The 24,861-nt window shown below is 48.6% G+C and overlaps 1 protein-coding gene across 1 annotated transcript in view; it reads left to right on the forward strand.

The window, feature by feature from the left end:
- Nucleotides 1-24,861, forward strand: part of ATP7A (ATPase copper transporting alpha) — a 1,086,974-nt gene that overhangs the window by 736,110 nt on the left and 326,003 nt on the right. The window contains exon 16 of the mRNA XM_069612588.1: nucleotides 9,144-9,326. Within this exon, the coding sequence (XP_069468689.1) occupies nucleotides 9,144-9,326 (183 nt within the window). The remainder of the gene's footprint in view (nucleotides 1-9,143; nucleotides 9,327-24,861) is intronic.

A 24,861-nucleotide genomic window follows, 5' to 3' on the forward strand; every position in this document is an offset into this window, starting at 1 on the left:
AATGTTGAGTCCTTGCATAGTTCGGTGCATAGTATGTCTCCCCCTGTTGAGTGAGTGTTCCAAAACTCTATGTCCCAATACATTCATGTATGCATATTGGATTAAACACAATTGTTAATGATTCTTATATCCACCAATTATGTCACTTCACCACGTGTATCACCCCATCACTGAACCAACTCACACATCACAGCCTTGAAAAAGACTAAGGTTGAAACGCGCGTCGGCTGTGTTGTTTTTCACCATGTCAAAAAATTGTCATCCATTAATACAATGATGTTCTGTTTGGTGCCAACCAACCAAGAAATAAATAACGTTTGTAATGACAAAACAATAGACGTGATCATTGATTTAACCAACTCGCACAAACTCTGACACTATGGACTAACATATCCAACCAGCGCCAAACAAATCCATGGATTTGTCATCCCCACAAAGCTTTTAACCAAACAGGAACCTTGGAGTTGGTTCTAGACAAACCAGGATTAAGGCTGCTGGTAGATCTAGCAACCAGCAACAAGCAGGTGCGCAGGAGAGAGGGAGTCCCGACACATTAACTCTGACCAATGTTAAACCAAATGTGAAAGAGTTGTATTACATGAGTAAGCCCTTGCAGGAGAGTACACCAGGCAAAGCAAAGTTTACAAGTGTGCAAATTGAAGCACATGAGAGATCCCTGGCAGCCGAGTGAACCAAGCAAAGGCAAGCTAACAAGTGTGAGAAATAAAGCACATAAAGCCCTGGCAGGAGAGTATACCAGGCAAAGCCAAGCGTAGAAAGAGAATCCTTCGGACCTAGAACTTTGAAGTTTATTCAATGTAAAGGAAGCCTGGTGCGAGAGTAATCCAGGTATTCTGCAAGTCTGGGATCTGCACCCAAGTCGTAAAAGGAAATTACGAGGAAGACACATGCCCTTGAGATTCTGATTTTTTTTGAACTGTTTGTGTTGTGGAAAGAAGCTTGAGGAGGGAGTCATCCCCAGGAACTGTGAACATCATCCATTTGGAAATTTTTTGTTGGAGTAAAAAATGTTCTTTGGACTGAACATTTGTGCACTTCAATGCCAGAGATAATACCCTTAGCACATTTATAGTTACTTTTAGTGTTAGGGCTAGGATAGGATTTCAGACGCAGGACATCTTGCTTTTGGTCATCGTGACGCACGACAGAGACTTAGTTTTGGTTGAGGTGGGAAGACCTCTACTAGAATGAGGCATTTTCCAACCCTTTTATTATTTCTATAAAGGTTTGTAGCAATCATATGAGTTCTCTGTGCCAGAGTCTCATTCCTGGTGCATCACAGCTCCAAAGTGGCATTATATGGTGCAGCAGTGCACAGAGCATGGGCTGGGCATGTCTTAAATCGTGTGGTGAAGACACTGTGGCCTTTCACTCTGCATGATGAAAATGGCTCAAAAATGAGGGTTCTGACAATTTCCTAAATGCAATTAAAATCTATTTATATTCCGGTTGAAAGGCTGAAAATCAGTAATGAATAGATTTCTTTATGGGGTAAATGAAAGCAGGTCCTCAGTGGGGCAGACAGCAAAAGTCTGGTGTGGGCCATATGCTGCCATACAAATTAGTTTAGCTATCTTAGTGTTAAGGGATGGGGTTTATGTGTGGGCACCGTGGATGTTCATCATTGTAGGACTCTGGTTGCATATTCATTGGTTAATGTCAGCTGAATGTTTGTTTTAATTGCTGCCTGCTATACACTCATATGCACATCTCAGGGTGTTCATCCGTAGATATTTTAGTTAATGCTCACAACATTCAGCATTTGCACACCTGCAACAATTTGTTTAGGGAATGCCAATGCTTTGCAGGTGTGTTCCTGTGTTTTATGGCTTTACCCGTAGGTTGCCAGTCAAAATCCAATATGATCAGTGCACCAACTTTACTGGGAACTTCTACTGAAGCTACATGTTTTGAAGCCAAACGACATTACTACCCACTCGGCCACCTGTGAATTTCTGAGCGCGGTTTCCACCAATTCCACTTTTTATGTTGACCTCAATGGATGTGAACTATGCCAACATGCCCCTCTTCAGCCTGGCCGTATCAGTTAATATTATCTTTATTATAATTCTCACCATCCACAAAGGTATCGGTTGGATAGGCATTTCGATCTACTGCACATTTTAGCGTAGTAGAAAAGTAACATTTAGAACGAGAACAGCAATAACAGACCTGTTCACAGAATGCACTGTTATGGAAATGCTGTTTTGAGAAATGCTTCTGTTGCAACTTTGCACTTATAGGGGATCTCAGGATAGAAATCATTCCATGCATTAGTTGCAGCATACAGCGATGTTGGTTGTAAAACCTCTCGGGCCTAATAGGTCCACCGACTCACATGAAAAACCGTACAGCCTTAAAGTGCAGACAAAGTGGTCTTGTTGTTACATTTGAATTAATTCTTTGTATTCACTTCATGATTTTGTATGTGGATATTCACCTTATTTTGCAATATTCCACATTCTAAAATGATTAGTTCTCTGGCCCATTTAATATGTAGAGTACAGGTGTGATTATCCTTCAGATGTCATCACTTCTACCCAGGGGAGAATCCCTTCCCATGAGGCTAGGGAGGTGAGCCCGCTAACCAGTAGTCCCCCTAACCAGTAGTCCCCCTAGGAGTGATGACATGTGGGAGGATTTAATGGCGAGGCACTCCTCTCCTCGGTATGAGGACGCAATTGGGAGGCACAGCCCTTTTAAACCCTAACCTGGTAGGCTGACAATGCCCAAATCCTATTAACATAAAATCACCTCTTAAACTGATGACAAAAGTAATGAGCGAAGAAGCTCTCAAAACTGTGACCTTTGAGCGGCATGAAGGCTAGAGCAGCTGTCAATTGTGAGGACGCTCCGCTGGGGCCGTCCCGCTATTTAAACTGAACAGCAAAGCAAGGCTGTGTTCATCATCCTTTGACCCGTCCGGCACCGGCCTGTGCATTTTTGGCAAGCTGAAAGCTGTGATGCGACCGAGGAGGACACATTGAAGCCTGGAGAACTGGTGCAAGACTTCGGGAGATGGCAGTGAGGCTTGGCTCCAGTGCTGAGAAGAGAAATAGCGGGACGCCTGAGTAGCATCTTGCAATGCGTTCGAGAACCAGTGCTTCCAGAGACCGAGAGGTAGTGGCATGACCTGTAGGGGGTGGACCCTTTGGTCCGACAATGTTGCAGAGACCACCTACCGTAACCTACAGTAAAGCGGAGTTGGCGACTATCAGGAGAACGAGAGACCATGGACGAGGCGTAACCTGTCACAGTGGGACCAAGGTGTCTGACAGTTACTCCAAGGTGGACAGAAGTGAGACGCAGAGACCTACTAAAGGAAGAAGTTGAACTAAGAAGTGTGGACCCGCAAAACCGGTGAAGAGTTCCCCGGTAGAAGGTAACGGAAGTCTGGGAGGGAGTAGGGAAGTTACAAGACTCAAACTGTAAAGAGAGAGCAAAGCCATAAACCATTTTGTGAAACAGTTCCCAGGCCAGTTCCGCAAATGTGTGATGCTGGAAAGTCAAAAGGGACTCCAGGAACAGCTTCATGGCCAAACGCGTAAAACACACTTTCATCATCCATGGCTTATACTTACTAATTGATCGCTCTAAGTCGACAAATCCTTACCCCTCCAACTGCCTAACCCTTGCCAGAGCACTGGTATTGTCTAAGTTGGATTATTGCAATGTATAATTGTTAGGGACTTCCAAAGCCAACATCTCCAAAATGCTAGGAATAAAAAAGTCGGAACATATCACCAAAATCAGGAAATATGCCAGAATCATCTTTAAAACACTCTGCATCACCCATAAATGCCTTACAAATAAAGGCCCAACCTACCTCAACAATACCCTACATATAACAGAATCCACGAGACCACTTAGATCAAATGATAACCTCACATTGGTACTCCCCCGATTCAAATCCATAAGAGCGGGGGGGGGGGCAGCAGTTTCCCAGTGCTAGCGCCTAAACTCTGGAACTCCCTCCCCCTCAATATCAAAAAAGATCCCTCTCTCCACGGCTTCAAAAAACAACTAAAAATGTGGTTATTCAACCAATACTAATATAAGGAGCGGATTCCTAACGTCTAGTTCAGCCCTCCAGCTAAATCTGTAATTAATTACTTTTTATGATGTATATTATTTTGATGTTAATATTGGTTTGTGTTTTGTAATCTTGTATGACTATTCCCTAAGCTGTCTGTAACCTCGCTGTGATACCTCAGGGTCTGGGTGTGTAACAAATAAATAAAATAAATACAAAAATAAATAAAATGGTTCCAGTGGGTGCAGACCACGAGTCATACAAAATCGAAGGATTGTGAAGACCTCGGTATGGGAGCTACAGACCTTATTGAGAACTGTGAGAGACATTGGTGAATCAGCTAGGAGAAGGAAATCGTTCTACCAGCTTCACAAGATCTTTATGTAGCTGTGTATTTTCTGTTGGGCTACGAAGAACCCATACTGTGGAACTTTTGTTTTGAAGAACCTGATGGGAGTTTGGACACTTTACATCCAGGAGAAGGGAGTCATTAGCTGGACTTTATGGTGTTTTGTTTTAGTGATGGGGATAGAGTAGGAACTTTTTTTTTTTTACTGGGACAGTGCCTTTTTATTTTGACGGGCACAGACTTCCTGACGAGCACGCATTGTCTTAAGTTTAGGTAAGGAAAATCACTTCGAGTTAGAGATAGGTAGTTTAATAAAAAAAGAAAACGTTATTTAAACTTGACAGTCAGGGTATACAGTACCTTCAGACAGGCTAGGCACAGTCCACAATCCCATGAAGAGTATCGTGCAAACATTATTACAGTCTTAGTGTTCTCCAGTCGGGGAGTAATAGTTCGGCCAGCCGGAGGGGATGTGAACTTATATCCAGCATTCATACCTGAGGTCCCTTCAGCAGGTAGGTACAAACTCTGCCCGAAATATCTCTAGGCCTGGAGGCGCTCGGTAGGCAGTGGCAGAGAGTTGTTACGAGACCCCCTCCAGGAGGGCACCTAAAGCCTCCCCCCCCCCCCTGTTGTCCTGCCTTATACAATGACCCGTAGAATTTTCCCATAGACTTCTCGAAACACCTCTAGGATATCCTGGTCTGCCCACTTAGTCCCCCTGTCCATCCAAAATACTATATATGCATGTCTATCACCTCTCCCGCTGCACCACTGATGTCTCTGAACAACAGCTCTACCGCCTGTTCTATACCTCCCATGAGGCTTCCTCTGGGACCCCACAATTCTGATATTATTTTTCAGGAGCAGGATTCGAGGTAGTCACATTTAGCTTTAACATATTTCATGTCCTTCGTTTGGGTAGTTGGGGCAGATTGTAGATCCTTAACAGTGCCCCTTCGCAAGCTGTGCCCGGATGGTGGTGATGTTTAGCGTGATGTCATCCAGTTTTTCATTCACTGCAGCAAACCCCTTTGTCATTGTGATCAGCATCTGCTGCAGTTCAGTGGGGGGGGGGCTGCACCCCGATTGTTCAGGGGTAGCGCATGATGGGTCACAGCATCGCCCTCTATACGGGGATCCGTCTTGGTAAATATGTCCATTGCCCCAGCCTTCTTGCCACCATCTGCACCCCTGGTCATACCTTGTGCAGAGTAGGGAAGGGGTGTCAATATTCAACTGTTAGCCACCAGCTGCCTGAGGGGCATCCACACTTAGACTTCCAGCCTCTTCCCACTTGGCCTACCAGTGCATTGGTCTCTCCAGCTTCAGGGTGATACCACACCACTCCGTTCCAATGCTCGCACTCCGCAGGATCAGAAATGTATGGAAAGGCCACTGTAGTGTCTTCAATGCTCAGCCCAGCACCGATGTTCAAATGCTTTGTCAGGTGGAGCAGGCTAATCACCTTTGTTTGTATCCAGCCGGTTAGGATGGTTGTGGCATCTCGTGTCGCAGTTCAATTGTATGCTGGTTTCCGATGTTCGGAAATCGTACTGCAGCAGTCAGCAGCAGTATAAAAGTAAAGCTCACCAGCGCTGGTCCGGGCTGGATGCTGCCTTGAGGGTTTTTTCGGCCTGGCTTAGTAATGTGCCGTTACTCCAGCGGGGGGATGCAGACCCGAACCGCACCCATCCTCATTCTCCGCCTCCAGGGACTACGCTGCTTCCACCAGCGCTCTGGGGCAGATCAAACACTCCACTGAGACGAAGAGGCGGAGCAGTCACCGCTACCGCACCTTCTTCTGTGGCTCCAGCAGTCGCCTCTCCTCCCCGTCCCAGTCCAATCCAGTGGATGTGCCTGCAGCCCCTGGCCCCTTCTCTGGCATAGTCAACGAAGCAGATCTCTGCTTCCTCGGGGTCGCAGGTCCTGGGCCTCAGACAATTGGTGCTGCCACCCACTGGATTATATATTCCCTGAATTGAAGTCTGGCACAAACTGGATGAGCGCCACTATTCCAAGGAGTTTCGTGCCATTCGATGGAGCACCTCAGCTAAGTAGCCATCTTGCTTGGCTGCCCAACAGCACCAAGGTATAGATGGGTTTGGTTTTAATTTAATAAGTCTATAGCAACCACTGTGTCTCTTCATTCCTTGTTGCCACACAGGTAAGTACTGTCATTCTGCATCTCATTTGGCGTTCACGGTCTGAATTCCTTTGTTTCACCATGTTGGTGTCTGTGATTATTTGCTTGGGGATAGTCTCTAGTCATTTTATTTTCCTCCTCTCTGGCTCCTGTTAGTGGAGTGCTAAGCAGGGAGACTGAGAGTTACATTCTCCAAGGTACTGCAGGGTACTGAACGAAATATCCTGACCCAACACCTGTGGGCTGTGCAACCCTTCATATTTGAATAGCCCTTTCGATTGGGTGCCAGTTGTATGGTTAAGACACAATACCAAATATTTGTCTGACCCAGCTGTTACCATATCCATGTATTAGTCGCCTTAATTACATGCACACCACACACATCTGACCAGCCCACAGAAGCTGCTTGGTTGTGTCAAGATTTTCAGTCTGACTCTATGGCTTTTTGTGTCCAAAAAGCAACGAACCCTTTTATCATATAATTTCTCACTACATTTAGAAACGTAAACCTGGTATTTCTGTTCTAAACCATCACCAATTAGACCACTGGTATTCCAACATACCATTAATGTATTCCTAGTCCTACTGAAGTCAAGCCCCTGGGGAATGCCTAAATTAAGATTCTATTAAAAATGCTTGCAACTATTGTACTTCTATCCCCACAGCTCAATTTCAGTCTAGATTTTTCTTTTAGTGGTTACTTGTTAAGGAGAGTGAGGCATGCATGTTGACCGATAAGATGCAGAACCAGGGGTTCATTTGAGGGATTGTACATGCTGGATTGGAATTACTCAAACAGCTTTGCTGCAAGTTTTTACTATTATACAGAAGGTGGTGAAATGATCATTTGGACAGAGGGTCGAAAAGGATTAAAAGTGAAGCGAGTCCTACATTGGGTGTAACTTGTTCATTGTTTTAGTGGCTGCTTGGTGAATTGTGTGCTATGTCGGTCTTGTTGCCACACAGTAGCATATATCCACTTCGCAAAGAGAACATGCATTTTGCAAGTTCCACTAGAAAGGTTAAGTAAAAAAGCATAGAAGCGGAGCCTGCCATGTGGAGCTTTTTTGAGACATGGGTAGGTTATCTTCTGGCGCCGCTGCCTGTGCCATAGGTTTCTTGTTTCTGGATTAGGGTTGATACAGAGTTGTAAACAATGACAGATTTCTGCGGAGTTGAAGCCCAAAGCAAGGACCAAGCTGCGTTAAATGCCCCTGTGCACAGCAGTAGTTTCCAGTAGCATTATCGCAGGCTGAAATTTAAGATTGGTAAAACTCGTTGACAGAGTGGAATGGTAGGGGGAAGGGAACAAAAAAAGCACTGATAGAGGAATTTAGATTTATAAATGTGTCTCAATTTTATGAATGATAGTGTTAATATTATATGAAGTTCTTGTTACTGTAGGTTTGCGACTTTAAGGATTTCAAACACTTTTATTGTCCTTGAGAAAATAAACTTTCACCTTGATCAGTTACATACTCCCATGCTCTTTTCAACTTCCAAATTGCATATGCAAATTTCAACCAAACACTGACTTTTCTGCTTTTACAGTTTAAGAAAAAACACAAAATTATTCCTCCAATGAGTCAGCGCTTCGGTCCGAGTGCGCTTTGTGCAATTGTAAGCGAGCTACCAGATACAGGAAGGATTCAATAGAAATTGGCCTGCCCCTGAGGGGTTCAGGTGCAGATTAACTGGTATTGCAGCCAAGGGTCAAAAGTAGAACCTCCCAAAGACCAGCGACTGCTGAACTAGAAATGTGACCACTGTTAAAATAGTTTAGGTGCAAGTGGTGTAATAGAGCAATTGAAATTAGGTTCTTTGGTAGAGGCATTAAGTTGTGCTTGATCGTTGGACTATATTCTGAGTTAATCGATACATCGGTAAGCGCCATTAAGTTTCAGAGTTGTTTTAAGGGTAGTGAACTGTGAAAAATGTACATTTACGCAAATAAAGAAAATGAAATGCAGATCTATAAGGTGCACAATGTCTTGTGTTAATAACTCCCAACGCTATAGCACTGTTGGTGTTTGGTCTTGGCAGTCCATCGGGGTGAGTTACTCGCAATGCAAATATGTCTGAAAGAATGTGTTCAGCAGGCATCAGAATGAGTATCCCAAAACAGAACAAGAAAAGCCTATGATGTTTAACACCGTTGAAAGATGAATGTCTTTGAGACTGATGGTCATGTTGAAAGTGATACTATCCTTTAGATGTTTTTCTGAGCTCGCTCTTGGAATCTTAAGTTGGAAAGTGAGAATTTCTCAGTGGGTATGTTCGCACCTGCCCCTTCTGTTTTGTCTTCAAAAGAAAAATGATGATGGTTTGTAGCATGAGTGGCCAATGATCATGGAGGATATTTACATGGTCTGTCAACATAGCTGCAAATTCATGGAAATAAAACTAAACTTTTAGCTATCCCACCTCTAAACTTCCCATGTATGACAAATCGTTTTATTTAGGACCTTGAAGGGCTGTATGTCAAGAACCTACAAACCCATTTTCACTGATAAATACCACAGAAACGTATGTTCCATAGAATGTAATATGTATGCTTAATCAATGACAAATATGTGAACGGTTCTTTATTGCAGGTGAAGACGGTGGTGTTCGATAAAACAGGAACCATAACCCACGGAGCTCCAGTCGTGATGCAAGTGAAGGGTTTAGTGGAGAAAAACCGGATGCCGACAAACAAGATGCTGGCGATCGTAGGAACTGCGGAATGTAACAGTGAGCATCCACTTGGCTCAGCAGTGACCAAGTACTGCAAAAAGGTACATATTTATCTAGGAAACCTGCTAATTGCAGGAGTTGTTTCAACATTACATGGGGTCAGTGAGAGCGGCAGTCAAAATTAATATCAAATCCTTTTTTATGAAGCTTTATAAAATGCATAGATTCTTTTTTCTATATTTGAATTGTGCGTTGTGATAAGTCCCCTACCTAGCCCTATTGCTCACCAAAGGTGTGACTTGGGTGGCTGGGCACAATCCTGAACCAGTGTATGTAGGCCCGGGAGTGGTATAAGGAGCATCCACTGGTCATCTTCCCTTGGTCTCGCTCACAGGGCAGGGAGCAATCAGTGCTCCAATGCCAGGCCTTCCCGCTGATCTTGACCCTCTCCAGGCAGTGATAGTTTGTGATTCCCCATCCCAGTTGTTAGAGCTTGGAGCTGTCCTCCTTACAATTATGAACGTCTGCTGTGAGAGAATCGGCATTTTTTTACCTTTCAGTGTGCAATGAAGCCTTCAAAATAACACATTGTGTTGAACAAATGGCTTTGGTATGTTTTTGAATTCTGTGTTCTCCAGCATGGGGTCTGGCATGGATTCCCATGCTCATGAATATTCCCTGTCGTCAGGCTGGGAATCCTCGGTAAAGAAAAAAATCAGTTTCAGTTTCATTTCTGAACTGTCTTTCTCCTAATAACCAATCACTGGTCTCTGGGTCATACTGTCCCCAGCCAATGACTGCCACCTACCTAAGCCCCTCCTCTGGCAGCCATCTTCAGATTTTTATCGCACGTTCAAGTGTTGGGAGTACTCGTGCTATAGCTCTCGAACTTTTACTGCGTTTTGCTATTTTTCAAAGAGTTTAATCTCATTTTTTCGGTCAATTGAGCCTCAAGCTCCACCGTTTGTACTTCCAATCAACAAGGACCCGTTTCAGAATTTTCTATGCCCCTCAAGGGCGAAGTTCTTGTCGAGTTTCACTTCTTGGAGGATTGCGGAAGATCTGGGAGGCCTACCCCGCGTGGACATGGCCCAGGACAAAGGAAACGGAACGCCCGGATCCAAGCTGTTCTGGAGCTGCCCTGGATGCGGATTGCAGAATGTCTTCAAGGAGGATGAGCGTTCCAGATGCCTCCAGAAGACAAAACACACGTGGAGAAGGACTGTGCGTTTTGCAAGAACATGTCGGAACAGACCATGAAGGATCGGCGAATATGCCTCACCAACTGGCTGGAAGGGAAGAGCCCAGCAGTAGGTGAGGAGAAGAAGTCCGAGCGGTCTTCTAAAAACCTTTGAGGGCGCTCCGGTGACAGGGGCCCAACAAAAGGCAAAGCACTGCGAGTCTGCGGGCACCGGGAGCGCTGATCGGTCGGGCCCCTCGGCTGCCAGGCAGGGCGCACTTTCACCGACGCCATCAACCACGAGCCAACGCTCTGGCTCGGGGAAGAGGAAATCGGAGAACCCGGGTAAGCTTCGGGAGAAGTCCTGGTCGATCCTGACGGAGACAGCCGAGGGGAGCGAGGCGGTGACCCTCCCCCAAAGGTGAAGGCCTCAGGCGCGCCTAAAGTCGTGCAGGCCCTGATTCACCCGGCTAAGGCCTCTATCGAGGGAGTCATGGCGGCCCTGGCCAAGCCTGTGGAGGCTACCCCAGTGGAGGTGACCTCGGGGCGTAGTTTCCCTGCCACCGCTGAGGGAATCCTCTTTTCAGGCCATCGATAAGATCCCTGTGTAACCCCGGGTGGAAAAAGAGGGGGGGTGGCGGCGGTGGCCATCACGGACACAGATGCAGCCTCTGAAGAGGAACTGGCTGGAGTCGCAAAGATCCTCAACAAGAAGTTCGAGGAGGTTCGGTCCCACGGGAGGAATCCCGATGAGGCGGACTTGGAAAGTGATGGTGCCGACGAGGAGCCTGTGCAGATTGCGGATTCCACTCCCCAACCGTTGCGCCCGTCGCAGCCGGTGCCTGAGCCACAAGACAACTTGGGTGCGATCTTGATGGCGAACCAGGCCTTGTGTACGGAGATGAGGACAAGGTTGCCCTTACGACCAGCGGACGATCCAGCGGAGCCTGGACCGTCGGGAAGCCCTCCAAGCAAGCGGAGGAGAGTTCATCCACCCCCTCCCTTCCAGCCTTTGCAGCCTTCTTCTACTTCTCGGGATCCGAGGGATGACACAGGAACGGAGATGGCCACGACGGGGACGGATGACGGTGGTGACGATGGGATGGGCCTTCCATCACCGCCTCCCCGCCCGACAAAATTGGCTCCTTCCACGCCATGATTGCCAGGGCATCCGAGCTTTTCCAGCTCTGCCCTGAGGAACAGAAGAAGGAAGGTTTCTTCTACCAACGGCGTGAGGCCAAGAGGAAGACAGTTCTCTCGGTCCCATTACTTGACATCTGGGATGAGGGTCTGTCGCTCTTGAAGAAAGTCTACGACCCCTGGCAAGAGAGACCGGTACGAGAAGAAGTACCGGGTCCCGGATTCCACCCTATGTGCCTTAGGGCACAGCCGACCCCGGACTCGGTCGTCTCCGCAGCGTCCAAGAAGAAAGCAGCAGGGGTGACAGCTTCGACTTCAACTTCCCCGCCAGATGGCGAGGGGAAGAAACTGGATACCATGGGACGGTGGGTTACCTCGTCGGCGGCGACGATGAATAAAGCGGCCAACGCCCTCGCGATTGTGGCTCGCTACGACAGGGAGCTGTTGTTTAAGATAGCTCCCCTGCTGGACTTCCTACCGGATGACCAGAGGGCTGAGGCCCTGGAGATCCTACAGGAAGGCGAGGTGGCATCGGACCACGCCATAACGGTGGCCACGGACATTGCTGACACCGGTTTTCGCCAGATGGCCAACGGCATTTGCCTTTGCCAGCGTGGTTGGCTCAAGGCAACCGATTTCCGCCACGACGTGCAGACCAGAGTCTTGGACATGCCCTTCGACGGCAACAACCTATTTGGCAAGACAGTGGATGATTCACTGCAGGCCTTCAAGGCCGACACGGAGACTGCTCGGGCCTTGGGGGTTCTTCAAAGGCGACGGCCACCCTTTCGGAACTCCGGAGGCAAGCAAGGTGCCTCCAAAGGATTCGGCGGTGGTTCTTCGACGTACCGCCACGCGGCCCGCTCCTCGTCGCAGGAGGCCTACAGAGGACGCAGCAAGTCTGGAGGATCTCGTCGCCAAGAAGGCAAAGGCGGCAAGTCTGCTACCAAGCAGGACTGAACCGGCCGTAGTGTCAGGCCCCCACCTGAGCACCCCGGTGGGAGGCCGCTGGCAAGGTTCGTCAGCGTGTGGGAGTCCATCTCCACCGACCAATGGGTGCTGGATGCCCTGGCCCGCGGGCACACTCTCGAGTTTCTCAGGAAGTGCCCCCGTATTCAACCCGTGGCCAGGAAGGAAAACCACGTCCCTCAACTGCTGCTGGAAGTAAGGGCGATGCTGAAGAAAGGAGCCATCGAGCTCGTCCCAAAGAGGCTCCGGGGCTCCGAGTGTACTCACAATACTTCCTCATAAGAAAGAAGACCGGCGGGTGGCGACCCATCCTGGACCTTCGTCGTCTAAACAAGTACATCAAGTCCCAGAAGTTCCGGACGGTCACCCTGCAGCACGTGCTGGGACAGCTGGAGGAAGACGACTTCTTATCGTCGCTGGACTTGGAAGATGCCTACTTTCACATCCCCATTCTAAAAGGACATCGAACGTTCCTGAAATTCGTGGTCCAAGGGCGACACTATCAGTTCAAGGCCCTTCCCTTCGGATTGAAGTCGCCGCCCAGGGTATTCACCAAGTGCCTAGTACCACCGGTGGCGCGGCTGCGCCTGCAGGGGATCCACGTCTACCCCTACCTGGACGATTGGCTCATCCGAGCAAAGACTAGAGAACTCGCTGTCGTGCACACAGCAAGGACCGTCCAGCTGCTTACGGATCTGGGATTCTCGATCAACTTTGCGAAATCCCACTTGGTGCAGACGCAAGTCGCCCTGTTCCTGGGAGCCAGGCTCAAAACAGTGGCACGATTGGCTTCTCTGTCGGAGGAAAGGACGAAGGCCATCCTGGGCAAGGTGCGACGGCTGTCGGCCAGGGTGAGGTCCATCAAGTCCCTACTCGGCATGATGTCCTCGTGCATCTACCTCGTGCGCCTGTGCAGGCTGCGGATACGTCCACTGCAAGAATTCCTCAACGCCAGTTGGATGCAGGCGGCGGGCAACTTTGAAGACAGGATCCCGCTCAACGAGAACTTCCGCCAAGCGATCCGGTGGTGGGACAAGCGCACGCTTCTGGCGGCGGGTATGGACTTCCAGACCTCGGCACATCAGGAGACAGTGATGATGGACGCCTCCCTGGAGGGATTGGGAGCGCACACCGGAGATCTCCACGCAAGAGGCCTTTGGCTCCCGGAGGAGAGGTCACTACACATAAATGCCCTGGAGCTTCAAGACGTGTTCTGGGCCCTCAGGTCGTTCCTCCCGTCCCTGAAAGGCAAGGTGGTAAGGATTTTCACTGACAACACCACTACGATGTTCTACATCCAGAAGCCGGGAGGCACCAGATCCCCAGCCCTATCCAAGGAAGCTCAGGATCTGTGGCACTGGGCCGTCGCCCAGGGGATGTTTCTGGTACCCTTCCATCTGGCAGGAATAAAGAACACCATCGCCAACACACTCAGCAGGGAGCTGTGCTCGTGCCATGAGTGGGAACTGCGTCAGGATCAAGTGGATCTACTCTTCCAACGATGGGGCAATCCCCAGATCGAACTATTCGCGACGAACACGAAGTGCTGGAGGGGAATGAGAAGGCATGGGCGATGCCTTCTCATTCCCCTGGGACGGCCTGTTCCTGTATGTGTTCCCGCCGTTGCTGCTGCGACTCATCAACTAACTCAGACGGTCCCGGTGCAGGATGATCCTCGTCGCACCAGCGTGGCCATGACAGATCTGGTTCCCGGACCTTCTGGACATGTCGGCGTCCCCCCCCAGTCAAACTGCAGATGGACGCGGATCTCCTCGCCAGAGAAGGAGGCGCCATCCTACACCACGACCCGGGGTCGCTGTACTTGCCGGCCTGGCTCCTGCAGCACTAGAGTTTGGAGGGTATGATATCCCGGCGGACTGCAAGGAGGTGCTTGCAAAGGCCAGGGCGTGTTCAACTCTCAAGTGTTATGGACACAAATGGAAGAGGTTTTCTGTCTGGTGCCGGGCACAGAAGATTAACCCTCTGCGGATTACAGCCCCTCAAGTGCTGTCGTACTTGCTATCGCTGGCCAAGGCGGGGCTGGCCCATGCCTCCAAGATCCATCTGGCGGCCATCTCCCGCTACACCAGAACTCTGTGGCGTTCATCCCTGTGGTCCCATCGCCTGGTGAAGGAGTTCATGAAGGGACTGTTCGATCGTTCATGGGGCCGCCATTCGAGCCTCTGCATTCGGCACCGTTGAAGTTCCTGTCGTGGAAGACTGCGTCTCTTGTGGCCATCACCCCCGCACGACGAGTGGGAGAGATTCAGGCCCTCTTCTGCAAGCCTCCGTGCCTGACTTTCCACGAGACGAGGGTGGTGCTGAGGATGCACCTCTCCTTCATGCCCAAGATGCCGTCGGACTTCCATCTGAACGAGCCCTTGGTGTTACCCGTTTTCTTCCCGTCGCCTTTGTCGCCGGCCGAGAGGACTTTGCACTCGCTAGATGTAGCTAGAGCGCTGAAGTTCTACATGGACCGCAGGAAGAGTTTTAGGAAGACATCACAGCTGCTTGTGAAGTTTGGACCTGTGAACGAAGGGAAGGCCCTCTTGAAGGCTTCCATTTCCAGATGGCTCTCCGGCTGCATCATGCACTGTCACCGGTTGGCAAACTGACCGTTGCCCGACCGTCCGAGAGCCCATTCGACCAGAGCGATCGCTGCTACCACAGCATTCCTATCTGGTGTGCCCCTATGTGGAGGTCGACGCACACCTTCACAAGATTCTACTGCGTTGACCGGGATTCCAGGCAGAAGTCCAGAGTCGGCCAGGCAGTGCTGCGCAACCTGTTCGCCTGAAGGTGAGAGGTAAGAGATAAGAGATGCTTAATGTTGAGTTGTTGAAATGCCTATTGTTGAGCCTTGCCGCCTCCCGTGGTTGTGCATGTGTGTACTGCTATGTATTCTTGGGCATATGAGTCCATGCCAGACCCCATGCTGGAATTACCTGTAACTGTTGTTCTCCAACATGGGTCTGGCATGGATTCACATGCGAACCCTCCCTCCTACCCTTCTGCGGCTCTTCTCTTGGTCCTACTGACATTTTACGTGCTGCCAAATCTGAAGATGGCTGCCAGAGGAGGGGCTTAGGTAGAGGGCAGTCATTCGCTGGGCGCAGTATGACCCAGAGACCAGTGATTGGTTATTAGGAAAAAGACAGTTCAGAAACGAAACTGAAACTGATTTTTTTCTTTACCGAGGATTCCCAGCCTGACGACGGGGAATATTCATGAGCATGTGAATCCATGCCAGACCCATGCTGGAGAACAATAGTTACAGGTAAGTAACTTGTTCCTTCTGATTCATAATAAAATGAGAACAGATAGCAACATTTATTCAAAGAACACTTTTGTGGGTTTCTATGCTGTGTAGTTTGCATAGAAATGTTTCATTTTAAATGGAAGAGCGTTTCTGGATTTATTAGCACTTCATGTCACTTCAAGATGACTCTTCTTTTACTTTAGTTTGCATTGAATGCAGTTCAAAAGGGATTAATAATGGTATTGTGTATGTTACTTGTGTTTACAAGTACTACATGACAAATTCAATAGGTTTGAACTTATATATGTGAGTATGTATCTCTGTGTTTGCTAAAACATGTCAGTCAATAGTGTAAGGGTGCAGAAGTACGAATCTGACAAAATGGTGGCATTGTGGGTGACAAAGACGTTTATTCAGGCAAAAATAAAGAGGAAACTTAAATTTTCCCAACTCTGAGGGGTTTCTCTGCCTCTAATAAGGAACTAAGGAGTCATCAGAATGTCCAAGTAAATAAAAAGTCTACCATCGTGTCAAAATACCTACTTCTATCCCTCACACTTATAAATGATTAAGAAAAGGTTAGTGAATATTCTTTGAACACTCTGTCCAACACTTCTGGACAATGAGCCAAAGTTCAATCGTAGGGGGAATTATGCCTGTAAGGCTCCCTTCTCAAGTTCTCAGTTACTTTCTGAGGAAACAAAATTTCAGCTTGTGGCGCCATAAGGGATCAGTTCCAATGCAAAAGAAAGTCCCAACTTGAACATTACTCCTCCTTCAACATTGTTGTACTTCACTATTGGGTTCCAAGAGAATGCCTCCCTTCTGCAGGGTATTGGTTCTCAATGTCCTCACAGAGCTCAGGTAATGATTTCCTTCCTCGGGCCTTCTTTTGACTGGTTTCACAATGCACAATCTTCTGGGAAGACACCAGAAGGTATTGTCTCCTCCTTCAGAGGTCTCCTTGCTTTCCAGTTCACAAGGGCTGGGCAGACTGACTTCCTTCCCCCAAGCCCTTTTCAGACTTTCACAATTCAGTTATACACAATATTCTGGGAAGAATATGTCCCGTCCCCTGGTTTGCTTTGCACTTCAAAAGTTCTCAATTCACACGAGTTGCGAAACTTACGTATGTGGGTCCCAGACCCGTGTATTCCTCCTGACTGAGTGGGGCAGTCCTGGTTCACTAACCTACCTGGTACTGTGACTACGAAGATGACTTGTGTTACTCTTCATAGAAGGATGCGGGTCCCAGACCTGTGGGATTCTCTCTCCTTGGTGTTTCAGTTCCTTTTTGCTAAGGGTCTTGGCTTTTACCCCAGGGCTTCCCTTAGGCCCCCAATATTGTAGCTCCAGCCTCTGCCAGTGCCTTCTGGTACCCCTACCCCCTGGTAGCACTTGTACCTTGTCGGTCGGTCTCGGGCTTCTCCGCTCTTCCGGCGTGCTATGGCTTCTCAGCAGCACTCAAGATTCCCAGCACTGCTTGGCTTGCCTGGACGTTCGCTGCTCTGCTTCGCCGGATGTTCCTTCCACGCCGGACCAGGTAAGAGCCCGTCTGTATGACTAGTAAGCTCTCCTGCATCTGCTCGGGTTCCTTGTTGGACAGAGTGTTCCCCACGTTTGCGGTTCCTCCAGCAGTGGGCCGCTCTCTCTACTTCCTGGTTTCCCGCTTCAGCTTTGACTGGATTTTGCCCCATTAGATTTCGGGAAAGATTCATGTTCTCATGAGTGTTCGCTATGCTTCTGCACTGCTTCCTCATCCCAGTACTGATCTTTAGATAGGACTTCCAGTGAGTCCATTAGTCTCTCCCTCGTCTCAGTACATAGCCGGTCCAATAGCACAGCGAGTAGAGCGCTCGATTTGACATCTGTGCAGAGTTTGCTGACGCAGGTTCGAATCCCGGCAGGGCCAAACTCAGCCTTTCATCCTTCCGACGTCTATAAATTAGCACCACACACTGTGGGTAATAATAAGCAGCGCTCAGATACCCAAGGGTTCGTAGCACCATATAAATGCTAAATTAATATTATTATTATTAGGGCTACATGCTCCTTGAGTCCACATTTCCTTGTCCCGGTACTTCCTATATTGATGGTATGACAAAAACATATAGGAACACTAGGGAACGTGTTGGTGGAAGGTGTGTTGGCGTTAGGTGGGCTATTGGGATACCATGTTCTCACCAGGTTGTCCCTCATCCCATAGGGGGCTTCCCTCCCTATGTTATCCACCCATTGAGTACCATCCCCAGGGGGTTTATCGTGTAGCAGCCTTACCTCCCTGGTCTCATGGGAAGGGGTTCCCCCTCTTAGGGAGAAGTGAAGATATCCAGGGATTCGTCACATTAGGCATTATTGAACATACTTTCCAGGAGTATGTAGCTTGCTTGCGTTTGTATGCTGTTCAATTGCAGTTATATTCATGCAATAGCCGACACTAGCGTTCAGGTCAGGTAAAGGTTGTTTCAGTCCAATGTCTAAAGTGAGGTCAGGTGCACCCAACAGCATTAGCCTATCTCAACTATTCTGCTTATCAAAGACAGGTGCAGCCTTACACTAAGAGCTCAGCCCATGGAGTCCACCAGGGAGCTAGTTCAGCCTGATTCTGGAATAGGTAGTTGACTTGAGTTTGGTAGTGGTTGGAGATTTGAGAGTTGGAGAAGGACGCTGGCCACGTGGAAGCATGGGACAGCAGGAGGCGGTGTCAAAAGCTAAGAGATTGCAGACGGAGTTGGTGAAAATAAAGAGCTTGCAGAAAGAGGTGATAAGACCAGGGATGCACAAGGAGGTGACTGATGGGTCAGATGTAAAGTAAAGTTGGGATCCGATGGCAAAGGTGGTATAGTAGAGGTGGTAACATCACTTGTAAAAGGTGGTATGGAAACAGAGGGTAGTTCCCATAGGTGGTACCATCAGGAGGTGGGAAGGTGGTGGTTCAGATGTAGCAACATCAGGAAGTGAGTGTGGTGCAGATGAGATGTGAACATCAAGAGAGTTTGAATAACCTCAGGAAACGGAAAACACCAACGAGGAGGAGGAGGAGGAGGAGGAGGAGGTAGGAGCATCATGAAGTGAAGGCGGGACTTAAGAGGAAGGAAGAGAGCAGACCTGTAGTCAGACAAGAGAGAATGTTTCAGCAGGCCAGGTCAGTCCTAGACTGGATCAAAAGATGGGAGCAGTGCCAGGAGTAGGGCAGGTAGATTACAACAGGCTGAAAGAAGGGAGAGCAGTGGGCGGGAGCAGTTGCGAGCGGTGCACCTGATTTTTCTTTTTTTCTTGCTTTTTTTCTTTTTTTAGGTTTTACTGTTCCTATTCTTTTATTTTAAAAATAAATCATTCCGGAATAGTTTGGTTTTATAATAAGTGCAGGAAGAATTTGAAACTTTAACTTCGGTGCACAAAACATTCCCTTAAACAGCAGGTGTTTGTTTGGGGGGGTTGGATTGCCCGTGAAAGGGGGCATGGCGATGGGGTTTGTGGGAAGCGGGGGCAGGCTAGCAGGGGGCATAGTTCCACTACTTCTTTGCTTACACTTAGACTACTGGATGAGAGTGGAAGAAGCAGGAGGGACCCCAGTTAAAGCTCACCTTAAGAGATGCTGCACCACCTCTTCCTTTCGGCTCCTCCCGGCGACCAGTCTGCTGTCAACACCATGCCCCATAATATTCCCGGAATATGGGAACTCCACAAGCCCACAACTAGTCCACCTCTAAAAGGGTTTAAGAAACCTTACAACCCGCAACAACCAGGAGCTGAGTGGGCTTAGAACCTCATTTGAACTAGAAGAACAAGGGAGGACATATAAGAGGGCAGAGTGTCCCAAGAGCACCTGGCGACTGGGACAGAATGGCTGTTACCTCCCAGGAATGGAGAGGTCCTTCCTGCCTAAGGAGTAGCTTTCCTTCGCGCTTTGGGTCAATCCCATTGATAAGTTGCCCCATTTTATAAACATTCCCTAAGAAATTGTTAAAATTGATATACAATCTTGGTCCCAGATATCCTCTCTACAGCATGAAGGGCATTTATTACTTGCCAATAATATTTTGTATGGAAAGAAACTTCCTTTATTGCTGCCTCCACATAGTATAACCTTAAGAACCTATTATAAAAATGTTTACTGTTTCATTCCCTTTACAGCACCAGCTCCTATGTCCTACGTTTGTGTTAGGGAGAATTCTCTTATAAGGCTGATTTCCCAAACCTAGTGAGTCCCCCAGCAACTTTGCTGGATTTTTGGGGTTTATTTTTTCTCCTGCTAAGAGTGAGACTCTTTTTCTCCCACTCTTAGGCATGATTTGAGTATGTCCTTTGACTGTGAATGTGTTTTATGGGCTATGGGGTCTTTTACTCCATAGGGCTTCATGTGTTTTTGGTATGTGTGTTACACATCACCCTCAGTGCAGTAACACAGAGGTGTCATAGTGACCCCCAAACATAGACTCTGTACCCTGGGACTGACTACTGTCTCCCAGGGCATGTAAAGTCCCCATTGGCTTTACTTGTCTCAAATTGTGAACAGAACCAGTACAAACCATCATATTGTGGAAGTACTGGTAGGGGTAATTCGATTGCCCCTGGGTCTGTTTCCAAGGGGGTACTGTCCAGTCCCCCCTTGTCGTGTTTCTGGCTGGTGGCAGTGGATACCACGCAAAATATTGCACCGGAATATTTCCTATGGGATTTTCCCATTTGATTTTAAACGCATCACTTTTTGGTGCAATGTTAAAGATACTGCCGGGTTATTTATTTAATTTAATATTTATTCCCCGGTTGGGTCTTTTTTGCCAGGACTCGGTTTTAAAATGGCGTTTGTGTTCGCCTCTGAAACTCTAACCCAAGTCGAGCCCTTGGAGTGCCACCTACGGTTACACGCTCACCTCTGTTTTGCTAAATAAGTGGTGTCTTAACCTAGACTTGTCAAATAATTAATTAGCGAGGTGTATATACTTATAGTGACTGTGTTTGATCTTGCTTGATATATTAGTGTCAGTGTATTTCCATAAGTTGTTTTTAAATAAATGATTATATACTTTTATACCAAAGCTCTGGTCAGTGTTTGTTTGTTCTACTGTATTTTTAGCCCTATTGTGTATACTCTATATACTGCCTAACTCTTCTTGAGATAAGTCTGACTGCTCAGCCACAGCTACCAGGTAAATCTGGGTGGTACAGACTGCTACCAATTGGGTTTACTGCTTACTCCTGTGGTCTTAAACGTTTTGCAGTGGTCCCTAAGGGAACTGCACAGGTTTCTGCCTAACAGTTTGTTACAGTTTCATCTTTGTCGCTTCTTTTACGCAACAGTCATGAAGTATTCTATATCTTCTGTGCGGGTTAACCAGTATGTTTTGGCTTACTTCTGCAAATTCTTCTCACTATTTTCTGAGGGTAGTAAAAAAAGAAGACTTGAATTTGTCCCACTTTTCTAAGCATTCGCTATTGTGACAACATACAATGTGGCACGTTTGCTTTAAACTAGGTCTGGTTTTACACACATTTTCTTCTTCTCGTGGAGCGGCCCAATAAGAAGTATCCTGGTTGTAATTTGATATCCATCTCAAAATGTCTTGTCAACTTTTGCATACAACATAATGGCCACCCTGAAGGTGCCTTCCATCAGTGTCGCAACACCGTAGAGCAGAATGGACACGAGATGGAGACAATCTTAATGGCAAGCTAACAAACTTCAGTTTCTAACTAGATCTAATGCTGGCGGCAAAGGCTTAACCAGAAACACACTTCCCTGCACTTTGTTTACTACCACTCTCAAAGAGCTACTGGGGATCCACAACAATGACACTAGGAACTAAAAGTAATTACCAAAACATAGAAAGCCCCTATACCAAAAATGAAAAAGGCAAAATGACCTGCTACATGGAATGGTTGACACTCAGGAGGGCGTCAAGACACATTTCATCTCTTTGTGCCTTGCCATAGGAATAATATCCATTGCAGATCAGCTCAACTCTGCCTACAAGGACAGTCCTGCCCCAAAATGCTGGCTAATTCTCCTGTGAAAGAGCACCAATTACAATCCAAAAAATGTGTGGCTGCCTCTTTGGGCATTGTGAGTGAGATATGGCCTCTCGAGCAGCAGCGCTCTTCTTTTCGACCCTCCAGGGGAAAGCCGAGCAGATCTTCCAAAGGTTTCCCCTCTTCGTACCACCAGCCTTCCAGATCCACAACCCAGGAAGCCTACAGAGAGGACAGCTCCGCCGACACCCGCAGGGCAGTCAGCCGGCTCCGGAACAGGCCTGAACTGTCCTGACGTCGGGCCCCCATGCGTGCACACTGGTGGGCGGCCGGCTGACTAGGTTCGTCAGCGAGTGGAAGAAGATCACTGACAGAAGGGTGCTGAATGCTCTCACCAAGGGACACACCCTGGAGTTTCAGTGCAGGTGTCAGCGGATCCCTCCGGTTACCCATCAGGAGCAGCACAATCCTGATAGAGGTACGGGCAATGCTGCAGAAAGGGGGGCGCTGGAGCTAGTTCCGCAACCGCGCTGGCACTCCATGAGTCCATTCCAGATACTTTCTGGTCAGAAAGAAGATTGGGAGGGTAAAGGGGGGAGCAGGAGACCCATCCTAGACCTGCAATGTCGCAACAAATACTTAGTCCCGAAAGTTCAGATTGGTCACGTTGCAGCACGTGCTCTCAGCCAACTGGAGGAAGGAGACTTCTTGACATCACTGGACCTGGAGGACGCTTATTTCTACGTCTCCATTCACAAGGCACATCAAAGGTTTATACGTTTTGTAGTGCAGGGCCAGCACAACCAGTTCAAGGCCCTACCTTTCGGATTGAAGTTGGCCCCCCAGGGTGTTCGCAAAGTGCCTGGCACCAGTGGCGGTCCATCTACTTCTATGGGGTATACACGTATACCCGTACTTCTACAACTGGCTCATCTGGGCCCACTCAAGAGAGTTGGGCGTCGGACACACAGACGTGACTGTCCAGCTACTGATGGATCTGGGATTCTCCATTAACTATCCAAATTCCTGCTTGACACCATCGCAGAACACGCTGTTCCTAGGAGCCAGACGCAATACGCTGTCCTGCATAGCGTCGCCCTCCGAGGAGAGGGTAGCGGCCATTCAAGGGAAGGTGCAGCGGCTGTTGTCAATGAAGATTGCCACGGTGCGAACCATCATGTCATTGCTCGGCATGATGTCATCCTGCATCTACCTCATCCGGCTCTGCAGGTTACACATGCAACCTCTTCAGGATTTCCTGGATGCTTGCTGGATATAGGTGTCTGGAAGCTTCGCGGACAAGATCACGCTCAACGAGGAGTTCCATCAGGCGATAGGGTGGTGGGACGTCCGCTCCAACACACCCGGGGCACAGGGTTGCAAAACCCTCGATACCAGGAGACGGTCACCACGGATGTTTCCCTGAAAGGCTGGAGGCCCACACCGGACGTCTGCATGCCAGAGGCCTGTGGCTGGAGGAGGAGAAGGTTCTCCATATCAACATCCTGGAGCTACGGGCTGTGTTCTGGGCCCTCAAGTCGTTCCTTCCATCTCTGCAGGGCAAGGTGGTGAGGATCTTCATGGACAACACCACCACAATGTTCTACATCGGGAAACAGGGGGGCACTCGATCACCAACGCTCTCCAAGAAGCGCAGGACTTGTGGTGCAGGGCCGTCAGACAAGAGATGTTTCTCTTCACCTAGCGAGTCAAAAACGCCATCGTAGACTCCCTCAGCAGGGAGTTGCGCTCCTGCCGTGAGTGGGCACTTCAGCAGAAACACGTGGACCTCATCGTCAAGTGGGGCAGGCCCCAGATCCATTTGTTTGCAACGGCAAACTCCGAATGTCAGATGTTTGCCAGCAGGTTCCACCAACCGAGGAGCATGGGGGGGACGCGTTCTCCTTCGCATAGGAAGGCCTGTTCCTGTACGCGTTTCCTCCGTTGCCTCTCCTGTTGCGAGTCATCAACACATTCAGACAGTGCCAATGCAGGATAATGCTCATTGCCCCGGCGTGGCTGAGGCAGATTTGGTATCCGGACTGTCTGTCGGCCTCACTCCCGGCCAAGCTGCCGGTAATTCCGGATCTTTTTCACCAGAGAAAAAGGCGCAATCCTGCATCACGACACGGTATCGCTGAACCTGAGGGCTTGGCTCCTGCAGCCCTAGAGTTTGGTGGATACGAGTTGCCTGCACACTGCAGAGAGAACCTTGCCAAGGCCAGGATGTCATCGACTTTGAAGTGCAATGGTCACAAGTGGAAGCTTTTTGCTACGTGGTGCTGGTCGCAGAAGATTACCCTGCTGAGGGTCACGGCCCCGCAAATTCTTCAATACTTGCTCTCCTTGGCCAAGGCCGGCATGGCACACGCTTCTATCGGCGTGCATCTGGCAGGTATCTCCCGCTACACCAGGCCTCCAGGAAGATCTTCACTGTGGTCTCACGGACTCATCAAGGAGTTCCTCAAAGGAATTTGTAGATCTTTCCCACCCGTGAAGGCTCCTGCCCCGGCGTGGGAACTCAACATGGTTCTGACGAGGCTCATAAGGGACGCCCTTCGATCCGATGCATCAGACCCCTCTCGTTCCTCTCATGGAAAACAGCTTTCCTTGTGGCCATCACCTCTGCCAGGAGGGTGGGTGAGATGCAAGCCCTATCCTACAAGCAAACATACCTGACTTTCCATGAATAGAGGGTGGTGCTGCAGACGCACCCCTCTTTCATGCCGAAGGTCAAGTCGGAATTCAACCTCAACAAGCCTTTGGTTGTTTTTGTCTCCCAAAACCTTCGTCACCGGCTGAAAGGGCCTTGCACTCGCGGGACTTTGCTTGTGCCTTGAAATTCTATGTGACGCGCATTAAAAGTTTTCGGAAGACTTCACAACTGTTCCTGCACTTTGGTCCTGTGAATCATATAAAGGACTTGTCCAGGGCTTCCATTTCAAGGTGGTTCTCCAGCTGAATCATGCATTGTCATCGGTTGGCAAACCAATCGCTGCCCGACCGTTCGGGATCCCACTCCACCAGAGCAATCGCTACGACAATGGCGTTTCTGTCTGGTGTGCTCTGCTGGACATCTGCAGGGCTGATACATGGAGGCCCACGCACACCTTCA

Source organism: Ambystoma mexicanum, chromosome 5p (assembly GCF_040938575.1).
Source record: "Ambystoma mexicanum isolate Mex_15411 chromosome 5p, UKY_AmexF1_1, whole genome shotgun sequence".
NCBI lineage: Eukaryota > Metazoa > Chordata > Amphibia > Caudata > Ambystomatidae > Ambystoma > Ambystoma mexicanum.